General features: G+C 42.0%; 2 protein-coding genes across 2 annotated transcripts; one reads left to right on the plus strand and one right to left on the minus strand.

The window, feature by feature from the left end:
• Positions 1-4122: 4122 nt before the first annotated feature.
• Positions 4123-4861, minus strand: LOC119649705 (H/ACA ribonucleoprotein complex subunit 2-like protein). The gene is made up of 2 exons (XM_038051976.1): positions 4529-4861; positions 4123-4434 (listed from the first exon to the last, which is right to left on the minus strand). The coding sequence occupies exons 1-2, from the start codon at positions 4762-4764 to the stop codon at positions 4203-4205; spliced, it is 468 nt and encodes a 155-aa protein (XP_037907904.1). The 5' UTR covers positions 4765-4861; the 3' UTR covers positions 4123-4202.
• A 141-nt stretch (positions 4862-5002) lies between these two features.
• On the plus strand, positions 5003-12268 carry LOC119649704 (uncharacterized protein C16orf52 homolog B). The gene is made up of 2 exons (XM_038051975.1): positions 5003-5242; positions 11658-12268. The coding sequence occupies exons 1-2, from the start codon at positions 5140-5142 to the stop codon at positions 12056-12058; spliced, it is 504 nt and encodes a 167-aa protein (XP_037907903.1). The 5' UTR covers positions 5003-5139; the 3' UTR covers positions 12059-12268.
• The last annotated feature ends 3225 nt before the right edge of the window (positions 12269-15493 follow it).

The raw sequence follows: 15493 nt of genomic DNA on the forward strand, positions 1-15493 counted from the left end.
TCTGCTCCCACCGGCCATTAAACCGGTGATCACAATTAAGGTTTTTTCCCGGGTTATTCGGTTAGGTAGATTCTGAGGGCCGGTCCTCCAATTGAATTTTTCGGATCTCGCACTCCTCCACTGTGCATGCAAGCTTCAAGGGTATTACAGTAGTGCTAAGAGGAATCGAAACAGGGACGGATTTGTCAAAAAATAAAGAAGCGAACCGCATCCAATATATAACCTGCGCATTCTGCTTCATCGAAGAATTGTGGTAGAAGGGCCGCGTAAAATACCAGGTCCTGTATAGAGCCAGAATTGACAGGAAAATAATAATTCAATCTACCCAATGTTTGTGTCATCTGCGCAGATGTGCACGCAGCAGCTAATTGTAAATAAGGGGGATGCTAATGCTAAAAGCGGTAGCCATTTTGGTAGACCACGCATTAACTACAGAGGTTGCCTAATCTATGCTGAAAGTAAGAAAAATTCGCAACCGAAACAATGAATTCAATGCATCGAAAAAAAATACCACTCTCGCTAGCAGATCTGCGGTAGTTATGTTAGCGTTTTGAAATTCACACTTCAAACCCAAGATAATACAAGCGCCCCAATTCACAATCTGGAGGAGTTTTCCCCTACACTGACTCCAACGATGGTGTCGATGCAAAACATTATCTCTATCTTTCAGGTCCTTTACTACAATGCATAGGTCGCCAGCCAGCACAGACTGAACATACGACACTTCCTGCTTGACAATGAAATCGACATATTGCTGGGTATCACTTTTATGACATAAAGCATCCGGAAGTATAACAAATTTTCATATTCTTTACAGTCCAAATGGACATACACAAGTAAACCGAGAGCAGACTACACTGAGGTAGAGGACAGCTGGTCGGCGAAGTATCGATATATGATAAATAACACTTTTTTAGCGATCAAAGGGTAGTATAGCTCCCAGAGCGAAACGTGCATTGAACCCACCCTGGGAAACGCCTGTTGAACTAACACCAACAGTAGTAGAGCCTAAACCCTATCTCCACCTCCACGTGGTGATCGTTGGGAGTTCTTTCTTCATGAAAAACTGCAGACGGAGAAGGATGAAGGCGAGTCTCCCGCGCCTAAAAACCGGACAAAATGTACCAACTGGTCCTCCAGGTTGGTTTTTGAGTGGGGCTGACAACGGAAAACCGATGTTACGAAGCAACGGAAGGAGTCTCGTACAGGATGGATTTTACAACGACGAACCCGGCAACGGATTAACGATTTGCGTATTTTCTTATGGAAAGTGTACAGACCGAATGCTGCTGAGCAGCTAACCGATACCCTATCCCAATATACGGCTGGCGTAACAGCGTTGCAAGAGATGCGATGGACAGGGACCGGTTTCCTAGAGAAGAGCCGCTACATCGTATATTATAGCGGCCATCCAGTAAACCATGTGCTCGGAGTAGATTTCCTAGTCAGGCAAAAAATGATACCTGTTGTTATCAGCTTTGAAAATATAAGCGAAAAGCTATAGACTCTGCGCTTGCGAGGCACGATTAGAAATATAAATCTCATAAACGTTCACGCCCCTAAAGAGCAAACTGCAGAGTCGGAGAAGGATACCTTCTATGAGGCAGTTGCGCGGACCCTCGAAGCCTATCAAAATCATACTATGAGATTTCAACATTCAATTAGGGACGGAGCCCATTTTCAAGCGATACGTCGGCTCCCATAGCTTACATAGGGATACCAATGATAGCGGACTGCGGACTATTCAGTTAGCATTATCGCACGAAATAATTGTTGGTTTGCGCGGAAAGCGGTCCACAAACATACATGGGCCTCTCCAAACGGGACCACTTTCAATCAAATTGACCACGTGCTGATGAACGCCGCCACCGCTCAGCCTTGATGAATGTCAGAACATATAGGGCGGCCAATATAGACTCGGACCACTATCTCGTTGGCATAGTGCTCTGAGCTTGAATTACGACACCACCTACAATCCCCTCTGACAATCAAGTGAGACTGAATACTGAAGCCATTCACAACACAGCCCTCCGCAATACCTAGAAGGGCGAAATGGGTGCCGCAATAACAGAGATCCTGGAGATGAAGCATCGACAAATGATCTTCACAACCACCTGAAGAACGTTATCATTGATACGGCTACAAAGATACTTGGCTCCAGCCGCAAGATAAGTCGGAACGGCTGGCTTGACGATGAATGTAAGCTAGCTACGGAACGGAAGAATGCTGCATACCGAGTAATGCTGCTTTGTCATAGAACGCGAACACCCGCAGAAACTTATCAAGAACTCTGTCGAGCGTCTTCACAGACGGAAAAGGGAAGCCTGGGATAACCAACAACTCTTTGAACTAGAAAAGTACAGGGAGCAACCGCATCAGGCGCGGAAGTTTTACCAACAAGTCAGCAGGATGAAGCCTTATACACCACGATGCTCATCTTGCCGAGACAAAGAGGGAAATCTGATTTCCGACAGAATGGGCATATTGGAACGATGGATTGAGAATTTTGATGAACTGCTCAATAACCAAAATATCGGCGAGTTGGAGGTCCCGCCAACTGAAGACGACGGACAAATGCTACCACCACCAAGCATAGAAGAAACAGTCCGTGCAATTCAACGGCTTAAAAACCATAAGTCGCCAGGAGCCGATGGAATTACGGCGGAATTGGTTAAATATGGAGGCGACCAATTACACCAAGTGGTTCATCAACTTGTGCTCAAGGTGTGGAACAGCGAATCAATGCCTGATGACTGGTAACGAGGGATTATCTGTCTCATACATAAAAAGGGAGATATCACCCAGTGCATTAATTATAGAGGTATCACGTTGCTGAGTACCATCTAAAACATATTCTCCGCTATCTTGCTAGGTTGGATAGCCCCATATGCCCAGAACATCATTGGCCCATACCAAAGAGGCTTCACTCCAGGCAAGCACCATTCTCTTCAAGCCCACCCAACTACTGGCCTATACGGACGATATCGACATCATGGGAAGAACAACCCAAGATGTACAGTCTACCTTCATCCAGATCGAGCAGGCAGCGCGAGATCTTGGGCTGCACATCAATGAAGGCAAGGCGAAGTATATGGTGGCAATGTCAGCGCCAAAACCAAAAGAACGAACATCATGTAATCGCACCGCGGTCAAACGAAAACAATGAAGATTGGAGGCTACAACTTTGAGACCATTGAAATTTTCTCCTATCTAGGGTCGAAAATCACAACCGATAACAGCTATGCTGATGAAATCCGCGCACGGTTGTTGACAGCCAACAGAGTCTATTTCCGCTTACAAAAACTGTTCTACTCGAAACGTCTCACCATGGGGTCAAAGCTCTTACTGTACAAGACTATGATCTTGCCAGTCCTTATGTATTCCTCGGAGATTTTGGTTCTTAGCAAAAAAATTCCGAACTCTTGGCCGCGTTCGAGAGAAGAATCCTCCAAAGAATCTTTGGCCCCCTATATGAGGATGAACGATTCCGTAGACTACATAACGATGAAATCTATGAGCGATACCACAATCGTCTGGTTGTGGATAAAATCCGGCTCAATAGGTTGCGGTGGGCGGGTCACTTAATCCGTATTGATGAGGATGATCTAGCCCGGAAAGGCTATAAGGGCAATATCTATGGAAGGCAAAGGAGACGAGGCAGACCCTGCCTGAGATGGAGCGATGGCGTAGGTCAGGATGCCAGACAGCTTTTAGAGACATCGAATTGGTGGTCCTCGGCGAAAAACAGAGGTGTCTGCAGTTCCCTACTAAGGCAGGCTTAGACATCGGCCTAGATATCGGTTGTTGCGCCGTTGATAATGAACACTTTTTTGTTAGCTTTTTTGGGAAAACTAAAAACCTAACAGTAGAAACCGAGAATATTTTTTCCTTTTTAACGTCGCATTATGTCGAAAAATCTCGATTACTCAGGAGAATGTAATTTGGTGCCATCATCTCAGACTTCATGCGACCGCTGCAGGGTCGTTCTATTTTAGAATTATTTGAAAAATGTCAGGTGTCTTACCACTTTCATCAGCACTGTATGTAAGAAGGGACCACGATATAGAAATGCTGATCTAGCGAGATGCACTGGAAGACTTGCCTGGGCTTCAAAACTCTGAATTTTCGATAGCATTTCATCTGTATTAAAATTACTTAAACAATTGTACACTTAGAGCCTAAGAATATAATTCTGCAAGTCTTCACGTCGGAATCGGCAAGACCGAGACTTCCTGTTTCACTTCATCAAACAATTCCTTGTAGTCTGGATGCTCCCGAATCAAAAGCGTGACGGTGCCTCGTTTCACTCCCATTGCGGCACCTAAATCAGCCCGGCTGGGGGTGTAAGTATAAGGAATGCCCTTTTCTTCACAAACAGCAGGTAAGTGGCACATGATATCAATGGGCGTCACGTCACCAGCGAACAGGACGATCCTAGAAAGTAACGAGAAACATTTCAACCAGTGTAAACTCGGCTAACCTCAAATTCGAGCAATTGTTTATTTTCAGGTTTCTTCCGACATCTTACCCAGTTTCTCCCTTGCGAAGCCTCGTTTGAACATCCTTCAATCCATTGCGTATGAACGTTTTGTGTTTTACCGCTTTTTTCACTAGTTTGTAGCACTTTTTCGCCAATTTCTTCGATGCCATTGGCGAGGAGATAGCGTTCACATTCTTTAACTTATCATCGTAGGTATCCTCCTCTTTTATGCTAACTCCAGTAGTGTCGGCGTCTTCAACAGGTTCCTTCTTTATTTTGCCCATATTTTAACACAATATAAATCAACTTTATTGATAAAAATAATAAAACAGGGAACCACGATGTGACAACTCGAAACGCCAACTAAAAATACCGAAAACGTGCGCGCTGACCACTACCCACCACAGAGTACTTCCACCACTGCACTTCAGCATTGCCAGAGCAGGAATTTTCAGTTGTTATCATTCTACATGGCAGTACTAATGTATTGTTTGTGGTCAGATGACTTCTGTTGACATTTTCAATCACCTCAGATTACGCTACATGGTAAATAAATGTCAAACGGTTGAATTGTCAAGGACGAGGAAAACATATCAGTGGAGACGTATTTCGTTTGTAAATCGCGACAACCCGTCAATGCAGGACATTAGACCGGTGCAATGGATAAATTAACGACAATAAGTGCTACGCTGTTCATGGCGGCAGATGTTTTCGCAGTGGTGAGCCTCGCCATGCCGGACTGGATTGTTACCGATGAAGGAGGTAAATATTTTGGTTGCTGATAAGAAAGTTGTTTAGAAAAGTCTTCGGATGAGGGCTATCGAGGTTTTCGCTTTGCATATGTCTTTGCACAACATAGCGCTTAATGAGGGATTGAATCTAAATTGGGAAGCGTTCGGCAAGCAGAATATCACTAATTCTAGATATCGTGGAGTCGTGCTCGAATTTTGTATTTGTAATGCCCGAAAACTTCATTCAATTTTGTTGTTCGTTGTCACTCTTAGGCCCTTGCCAATCCCGTTGGTTTTTCGAAGGACAGTCCACCGAGTAGTCATGGGTAGGGTACGTAGGTACCAGTGGTCGCCCCGAAGAGTCCAATTAGACAATTCGCGCTGTGGTGCCCCTTTGTGAAGCTAAAAACTCCTCAGACCATGACTACCGTGAGAAAAGCAAGGGAAGCATAATTTAACCGGCTCAGATCTTCATAGCCTGCCAGCATTTACGAAGAGTAGTAGCTCGCCATCGCTCCAACTAGTGGTCGCTTAAAGGAGGGGGTGGGGTGATTACTAAATGGAGAAGCTTTCAAGAATGCGTGAAAATTTGAGATGAATTAGAGCAAAACTAAGGAAGATACAGCGTGCGATTAAGCAACCACGCCTCATACATGACTCAGCGTGAACTCGTTGTTCCAATAGCAAAAAGCTGCAGTTGCCAAAGCATTGGATTTGTTCAAACACACTTATAGTGCTCTTCCCAAGGGTGTTTTGAATACCATCAGGTCTATCTATGAATATTTGAGCAAAGATGCCCTCTTAGAGGGATGTGTCGGAGGTTTTACGCAGGACAACAATGAGAGTTGCACTTGAGTTGAACCTCTGTCATCGTTGAGATTGCAACTTAGCCTGCGTCTTCAATGAAGGTTCTTTGCTTTATTAATCTTCATGCAGGACATAAAAATCAGAAGTGGACCAAGGGGAAGGATGGGTGCGATAAGGCGAACGGAGTCGGAAGCTGAAAAAAGCCTAAAGAAGGCAGGATTCGAGCAAAAAGATGCTCTAAACACTATGGATGATAGCACGAGGCTTTACGGACCTAGCATCGATGATTCAGTGTGAGTTGTCGATAAAACTCTTTTATGAACACTCTATTCCCCAGACAGAATTCTTTTTCTTCAAATGTGGCTGTTTTTCGCAATTTCTACCTTATGACTTTAATTGGATGGCGGACTTAGGAATCCTTCGATTCTTAAACAAAATTCTCCCTTTAGCTTGTTGAGTAATGATACGTAGTATGCTCCTGTAATGGTTTTTCCTATTTGAAGATAATCCATTAAGATAATTCTATTACTACCCCAAAAAATAGTCACTATCACTTTCCTAGCCGAAAAAAAAGTTCTTGCTTTTTTGGAACCGATTCCCAGTTCGCAGTCCACTGTTTTGACTGTATTTTTGTTTCGGGCATATAATGGTGTATCCAAGTTTCATCTACAGTAATTAATCTTCGCCAAAACTTTGACATATTCATAGCCTCTGCTATCTCTCACTTTAATCTCTCGTTATCGTCAGTGATTGCAGTTTTTGGACGTCCCGAACGTTCATCGTCTCCCAAGTTTGTACGGCCAAGTTTGAATTTAGCTGCCGAAAATTTCACGGTGGTGAATGATGGTGCAGAGTCCCCTAACACAGCGTCCAACTCATCTTTGATTTGCGTAGTCGTATTGCCTTTCAAAAACAAATATTTAATGACAGCTCGATACTCGTTTTTTTTTACATTTTCACAAAAACACTCACATCGACTCACTCAAACGTTCGTCAACCAACAACTGCGGGTCCAAAATGGCTGAAATTTTAGTGAGTAACTGTCAAAAGATGCGCAACCATATTCCTCAGATTTTATTGACGAGTGCTTCTTCAAGTTGAGGTCGGAAACTTTTCAGACCACCCTCATAAAAGCTGTTTGGCGTCTTGACTTACGCTACCGCTCTCGTCTTCTTTTTTTACCATAGATATTGCCCTTATAGACTTTGCGGACAGGATCATCTTCACCCATATGGATTAGGTGATCCGCCCGTCGTATCCTGTTCAGCCGGATTTTATCCACAACCAAGACGATCATGGTATCGCTCATAGATTTCATCGGTATAGAACCTGCGGAATCGTCCATCCTCATATAGGGTCCCAAAAATTCTTCAGAGGATTCTTCTTTCAGATGCGGCCAAGAGTTCACAATTTTTCTTGCTAAGAACCCAAGTTTCCGAGGAATACATGAGGACTAGTATGATTATTGTCTACAGTAAGAGCTACCCTATGGTGGCCGATGAAGTTCTGGGTGCATTGAGCTATCCGGCCTAGTAGGATGGCGGACAATATCTTATAGATGGTACTCAGCAACGTGCTACCTCTATAATTGCACTGCGTAATATCTCACTTTTTATGTATGGGACAGATAATACCTCGTTGCCAGTCATCAGGCATTGCTTCGCTATCCCACACTTTGAGCATCAGTTGATGAACCTCTTGGTGTAGTTGGTCGCCTCGATATTTAACCAGTTCCTGACGACTTATGATTTTTAAGCCAATGAATTGCACAGACTGTTTCTTCCATGCTTGGTGGTGGCAGCATTTGTCAGTCGCCTTCAGTTGGCAGTACCCCCAACTCGCCGATATTTTGGTTGTTGAGCAGTTCATTAATATACTCAAACCATCGCCCCAATATGCCCATTCTGTCGGAAATTAGATTTCCCTCTTTTTCGCGGCACGATGAGCATCGGTGTATAAGGCTTCATTCTGCTGACTTGTTGGTAAAACTTTCGCGCCTGGTGCGGTTGCTACCTGTACTTCTCGAGTTCACAGAATTGTTGGTTTTCCCAGGCTTTCTTTTTCTATCTGTGAAGTTGCCCCTCCGCTCGACGGAGTTCGTAATAGGCCTCTGCGCGTGTTTGCGTTCTTCGAGAGTGTAACATTCATCGTCGAAACAACCGTTCCGATTTTTCTTGCAGTTGGGGTCAAGTATGTTTGTGACCGTATCAATGATAACGCTCTTCGGGTGATTGTGAAGATCATTTGTCGATGCTTCATGTTCAGGATATCTGTTAGCTGCGGTAATTGCGGCATCCATTTCTTCCTTATAGGTGTTACGAAGCGCTGTGTTGTGGATGGCTTCAGTATTCACTGTCACCTGATTGTCAGAGGGGGTAGTAGGCGATGTTGTAATTCGAGCCCGGAGCAGTATGCCAACGTGATAGCATGTGGCGGCGTTCAATCAACAGGTGGCCGATTTAGTTGAAAGTGGTCCCGTTTGGAGAGGTTCATGTATGGTTGTGGACCGCTTTCCGCGGGTTCGTTCTACTACCTCGTAGAAAGTATCCTTCTTCGACTCTACTCCTCCTTCGTGTGAACGTTATTGAGGTTTATATTTTTTAATTTGCCTCGCAAGCGTAGAGTGCATAACTATTTGCATATGTTTTCAATGTCGATAACAGCAGGTATCATTTTTTGGTTGACTAGGAAACCTACTCCGAGCACATGGTGTACTGGATGGCCGCTATAATATATGGTGTAGTGGCTCTTCTCCAGGGAACTGGTGGATTTATCAAAGTACAAACTATTATGCGTGTTTTTAATTTTAAACATTAACTAATTTATTTACATCGAGTCATCGATTCAAGGGTCATACAGTATATCTTCCGTAAACCCCATAAAATTTCATGCTGGCTGCAAGCCATTATATGTAGCTTCTCTTGCGGCTGTAACCATAAGCAGTATATACAGCAATGTAGCTTCAAAAGTCTATTCACAACTATGCTGGAGCAACGAGGCAATGCGTTATAAATAGCTATAACTTCGGACCTAATGTTCCGATCGTTATGAAATTTGATGACTGTCAATCGAAATGAGTATGTTACGCTTGGTGGCCGGATCATTCCCCAGCCACCGATAATATCGCCACCACCCACCACAGCCCATCTTTGATCCGCCGATGAAGAGTACTGTGTCATAATCTTGTAACAAGTTGCAGGTCTTTCACTCTGTCCTGGCTGGGAAGCCCACAGCTAAATTCCACTTGAAGCTTAGTTTGCGTGTGGCGTAATCCGTTGGGAATACTCAGAGTTCCGAGGTACTTCGTCTAGGATATTACTACGGACATAGTTCTATGTTCAGCCTCCAATATAACTTCGGATCCAAATACTTAACATTGTAGGAAAATATCAATCGTTGGGCATATAGCCGCGCCCCCTTGGTGGTAAATAGCATCAGTTTGACTTGGATGGATTTATACCGAATCTACATTTCGCTGGCCGCACGCGCATCCTTCCCAACATGCCCCCATGACTTCACTCATTACGGAGGGAGACGTCACTGACACCAATATCACCAAGTCGTCGGCATACTCCTCACTCCTATTCGACATCCAATGCTTAAGACATCCCTCAAATGCTATTCTGGTTAAAACCTCCTTTTAGCACAAACGTTGTAGAATGCTCTCTCTATATCTAGGAAAGCAGCTAGGGTATATTGCTTGTGACCGCTTAATCGTGCTAATTACTTCATGAGGGACAGTTTCTGTGGATTTGCCTTTAAGGTAGGCCTGTTGAAACTTGGAAAATGGCGTCCTCTCCATGGTCGCCCTTAAGTGGATAACCAGGACCCGCTCTAGGGTCTTCAACACAAAAGAGGTGAGGTTTTTCCGCTCATTTTTATAATATACTGCAATATAAAACACTGATGGAATCAATTTAATTGCGATAAACGCGTGTTACTCACAGCAAAGCCTATTTTGCGTTTTCTAACACACTTTTTGGAATCAGCTCTTATTCTAGGACGAATATTCAAGTACTAGAGATGTCTAGTGACCTATTTTAAAAGATTGATAAACATCGATAATCCATAACATCAATTTGAGACTGTTCTGTGTAAGTGTTCTTTCTGTGTTACTAGATGGGTGTAACATATGGAAAGTGATCCCCACTGTTACTCAAAAGCTCAAAGCCTTCGTGAACACTAGCCTGCGACATATCACCTGGGTACGCTGGTCTGATACTATTTCGCACAAAGAACTTAGTTGGCGGACAGGCCTGTTACTCGTGGTCGATGTGATCACGTCACACGTTAAGGCGGAGCGAAAATTACATTGCTGGCTACGCCATGCAGTGGAACCCACCTTTTCGTTCTCTACCAAAATTAATCATTAAAAATCGAATTTTTCCCAAAAATTGAACCCATCACGTCGCATTAAATAATAACAAAAGTAGTCAAGAAAACGGCAAACGGTGGCTTTTGATATGCGAATCAAATTTGCGAATTGCAAATATGGTTTTGAATTTAAATCATATTTTCCCACCTTCAACAGCAATAGAAAATGTTTGACAAGCACACGAAACTAATAATTCAATAAATCGAAACGGTTTCCCTCTGAGTCACAGATAGTGGAGCAAAGTTTTTTCCCAATTGGACTTTCTTAATCGCAAAACAGAAAATGTAATTCGTTGTAATGGTAAACCTATTGAGAAGAAACACTGCACCGCAAAAATGATGCCCAAAACTGGAATGATCTGCTCCCAGGATTTGTTGTACATTGCAAATTGTCTCCAATGATGCAGCATATGCCACGATCTCAGAAGGGCACGTCGGTACATCTGCATAAAAATCCATAAATGGACTTGGGAACATATTACGAATATTTGTACAGTTTCAAATTTGCTTGATCCCTTGGTTACTCCAACTCTAGTGTTGTTTTAGCAGATCCAGAGCATGATTTCTTTCATTTTCTGGGATCGAGATATACAGTAGGGAAAATCTAGAGGACAGGATCATGTAGTGAGCAAAATGTATCTGTGCTAGAAAAATTGAGACGGACTCACTTTATAATAGGATGCATTCAACGTAAACTGGGAAACGCGGAGAAGGTCAGGAAATCGTGGTGATGAACCTAGTTCATGAACGTATCCCTGATGCGTAGCCTACTAGAATTCAAAAGGATAGGAAATACAGTGCAGCTTACCCCTATTTACCTTGTAGATCATGAGACCAAAGAGCCTAGTTAACAGTTAAATCTAGGCTTTAAATTTAAATCCAATGAAATAATTATGGAATATCTTATTTCTGGGTAGAACTAGAACCGTCGTTAGTGCCAAAAAGCATGTTGGAATAGATTCTGCTGATTCTGCTCCGAACATAATCTGCGGTCCCTTAGCTTTCTCGTATGTTTCATTACTGCTTTGCTTGACACTCATCGTTCGATCATTTGTCCAGATAAAACATAGCGACATGTTAATTTTCTCAAGTCATAGCAAAGTCAAACTAGACAGTTGATAATTATGAAAATTACGTTCATGATCAAAGTTGAATGAGGTATTCAATTAAATTATTGTAATTTACAAAGAACATAATTCAAACGTCACAACATCTATGTAGCAAGAACAAGATGAATATAACATTTTTGTTTGATTCACTTTTAGGTGAAATTCGTCTCGGGCTCATGTGGACGTGCATGACCCTTTACAATCGTCCGCAGCACTGTTTCACACCCGAACTACAGCCTGAATGGCTACTCGCGCTTATATGCATTTTCGTTGGTTGCATTTGCATAACAACGACAATTATCCTGTTAGCTGCAAGCAACTGGGATCGTAACGTCATTCCATATGCCAGATGGGTAGGATTCACTGCGATGGTATTATTTTGTCTAGCTGCTGTTATCTTTCCACTTGGCTTCCATATCGACGAGATTGGCGGACAGGCGTATCAACTACCCAACACTTACAAGATTGGAATTTCGTATATAATGTTCGTGCTGGCTCTGTGGATAACTGTCGTATCCGAACTATTTGCGGGAAAAGTGTGCTTACCACATTTTTAAAAAGAGTGAATGCATGTGATGATGGAATGTAGTGCGCATATAAAAAGCATAGAATAGAAGAATCTCTATAAAAATTTCTATTGTATCATAATTAGTTTGATGTATTATGGTTTGAGGTGATATTGGATTTATTTTATACTTTAAGATATTTTAAATATACGATTTTGTAGTATATATTTAAGGCGAAATAAACTGTGTATTTTATTTCAACTATTAGTTTATTTAGTACATAACTATTCCTTTCTTCCATTAAATCCCACTACATTGTTAATTTTGAGATCTGGCCCCCATTATTCGAGGAAATCAAAGACGTACAAAAATAATATTTTCTGATAGGATCTTTGACTACGAGATTCCATATATCGAGGTAAAATTTCAGATAAATTTCAAATTTCAAAAGTCAAAAGCGGAGTCCGCCAGGATTGCATTTCATCATCATCAACGGCGCAACAACCGGTATCCGGTCTAGGCAGACCTTAATAAGGAACTCCAGATATCCCGGTTTTGCGCCGAGATCCACCAATTCGATATCCCTAAAAGCTGTCTGGCGCCATCGCTCCATCTCAGGCAGGGTCTTCTTCGTCGTCTTTTCCTACCATAGATACTGCCTTTATAGACTTTCCGGGCTGAATCATCCTCATCCATACGGATTAAGTGACCCGCCCACCGCATACCTATTGAGCCGGATTTTATCCACAACCTGACGGTCATGGTATCGCTCAGATTTTGTCGTTACGTAGGCTACGGAATCGACCATCCTCATGTAGGGGGCATTTCATCACTGATACTTTTTTCTTCTTATCGATGGCGTCTTTCGTGTTGCCTTGGTTAGAGGACATGAACGTTGTCTTCCTTCAAACGCCTTGAAACTGACGATGTCAAAGCATTCCTCGTTTGAGGACTCATTCTTCAAATTTCCTTTGAATAACCCGTCAATTTGTATTTTAATCTTCATTTCTCAGAGAACGATACCTGTTCTACAAAGCAAATGAACCCATTTCATCAAGCACTTGTATATTACTGGTAGGATCCTAGGGAAAAAACCACCCCCGGGGTGTAAATTATGCATATCTTCTGAAATGACCATTCAATCTAATTTTGTTAGTCTCTCTATTCCGGTCCCAAGGAAACTCCGACCATGGGGAATACCTCCATTCTTCTAATCACCCTCAACGGGTCTATTTCCAAAGAATCAATCGGTTCCGTCCTGGTGCAACTCGAATACGGGGAACGCGACGTCAGCAACGTCGGCCTTTGTGTGCATCTTGATTTGAGCTTTGGTTAAGTTTTTCCTTCCTTTCGAGGTCACTCCTATAGAATTTATGCACTATTTTATTTCAGTATTTTTATTGAAATTCTTTTATTAAATTAGACAACACATTATCATCAAAATTTCTTCATTCCAAGACTATACGCAGGAGGTGAAGCAGGACAAAAAATAAATTATCCGATTTGAGGTAGGGTCGTAGTGCGCATTGCGCATCTGTTAATGTGTTGGGTGTCGTGTTTCTATAGCACCAGCTACAAACAAACAATAGATACATAAATATAGGAAACTGACAAAGTGATACTGCGATATTATTCAGATCATCGCCTTCTACGATTGATTTTGGCACCAAGCTGGAAAATTCCTATAACAAACGCGACCACGTGCACAAAGACCATCATATAAATAGGAAGCAATACCAAAGAAGATGCGCATGTGGGGTATCAAATAAAAAAACTCAATTAGTACTTTTAGAAACTGATACCATATTTGATATCGGGTGAAACGTAGGAAAGGGGGGCTCAAAATATGACCCCTCAAAAAGTGTAACAGGTATCGTTCTCAGAACCTATCCAACCGAAAAATCTGAAAAAATCACAGTGATGTATATTTTGGGTTTTTTGCAATATACGAATGGAAAAATGTGCGTAGAAAGTTTCTCACAAAGATGAAAACAAAACTTTTATACTCGAAGCACCAGCTTCCTGTATTCCGACTTGTTATGTTAGTAATGTGGCTTGTTTCTTATCTCAATGGCAACTCCAGCCAAAATTTAAAAACATGCTCCGCGGTTGGCGGTTGCTTGGAATCAAACCTCGCTTTGCCATATACCAATTTATATTTTCGAAAGTTAATAAACGTTTGACACTTATATCATTGACCATCCCCAAAGTACATAAGTCAAACTATATAACTTCACAACATTATATGATGTTGCCAGGACTGTAATTAGGACACAGGTGATGCTAATTTCACTGTAGTTCCCATTCCGAACCCCGAGAAAACTCCAATTGTAGTGATGCCACCTCTTTTCCTCCCTCACATTGGGCCTGGATTTGGCAGGGACAATGGAAATTTGTGGCTCCTCGATTGCATGTAGCCCAAAGTACAACATCTATTCTACGATATACATATGTCATAATGCCAGGGAAAAGAATCTCAAAGGGTGCACATCCACATCCTTCACTGCGGAGGGCATGAAAATAATCGAAGATGTTGCATTGGCAGATCGAAGAAATCAGGTCTATAGCTGAGGTCATAGTCAACAAACTGCACATGAGAAAGGTTTCTGTGCGTTGGGTACCGGAAATGTTAACCAACGAGCAAAATGAAAAACAGGACGATTTTTCGAAGGAGAATCTTAAAAATTTCCAAACAGATTAAAAAAAATGTTTGTCATTTCATGATCATGGATGTCACCTAGATTCACCATTTCGATCCCGAAACGACAGAAAAATCCATGGCTTAGAAACGAGCCTCATCGACGAAAAAAATAAAAGTGCTCAAAAAGATTACTAACTTAAATCGATGAAATTGAAGGTCCTAGCTATTGAACGAACAGCTCTAAACGTGGTACAATGTGAATACTCGCAAAAACGCTTATAGATCTAAGAAAATATCTAGGTAACGCGTGACTAATTGATTAGGGCATCCATTTTCTGGGACATTCAAGGAATAATTATGGAGAAATATTTGGAAGGGGGAACCATTATTACGGGTTCCTACCACGCAGATCAAATAAAAAGAAGAAGACCAAATAAGGAAAAAGGCGTGGCAGTTTCGATGGCTGCCAATGGGAAACGGGATTCGAACTGCCCGAACACCGAATCAATACGAAAAAAACTATCGCCAGATCAAGCTCCCGGTACTTGTACATGTTTCTTCGGCTCAATAAACACCCCAGAGGCGCGAAATTTGAAGACGTTTTTGTTGACTCGTTTTTGGAGAGTCAACATATATTTTTAAGGGTATCCTGGGATTAGAAAAAAAGATGACTTAAATATATTGACTTGTTAGGGGTCTACCTAAAAAAAAAATTATATTTTGAATTCTAATCAACATGTTTTACTTTTATCATCATTACTTTTGAAACGACCCCCGTATGGTCAGATCTTCATAGAAAAAAGATAAACATCTAAGTTTAATAAAAACCACAAGATCATTTAACT

The sequence above is a fragment of the Hermetia illucens genome, chromosome 2 (genome assembly GCF_905115235.1).
Source record: "Hermetia illucens chromosome 2, iHerIll2.2.curated.20191125, whole genome shotgun sequence".
Lineage (NCBI taxonomy): Eukaryota > Metazoa > Arthropoda > Insecta > Diptera > Stratiomyidae > Hermetia > Hermetia illucens.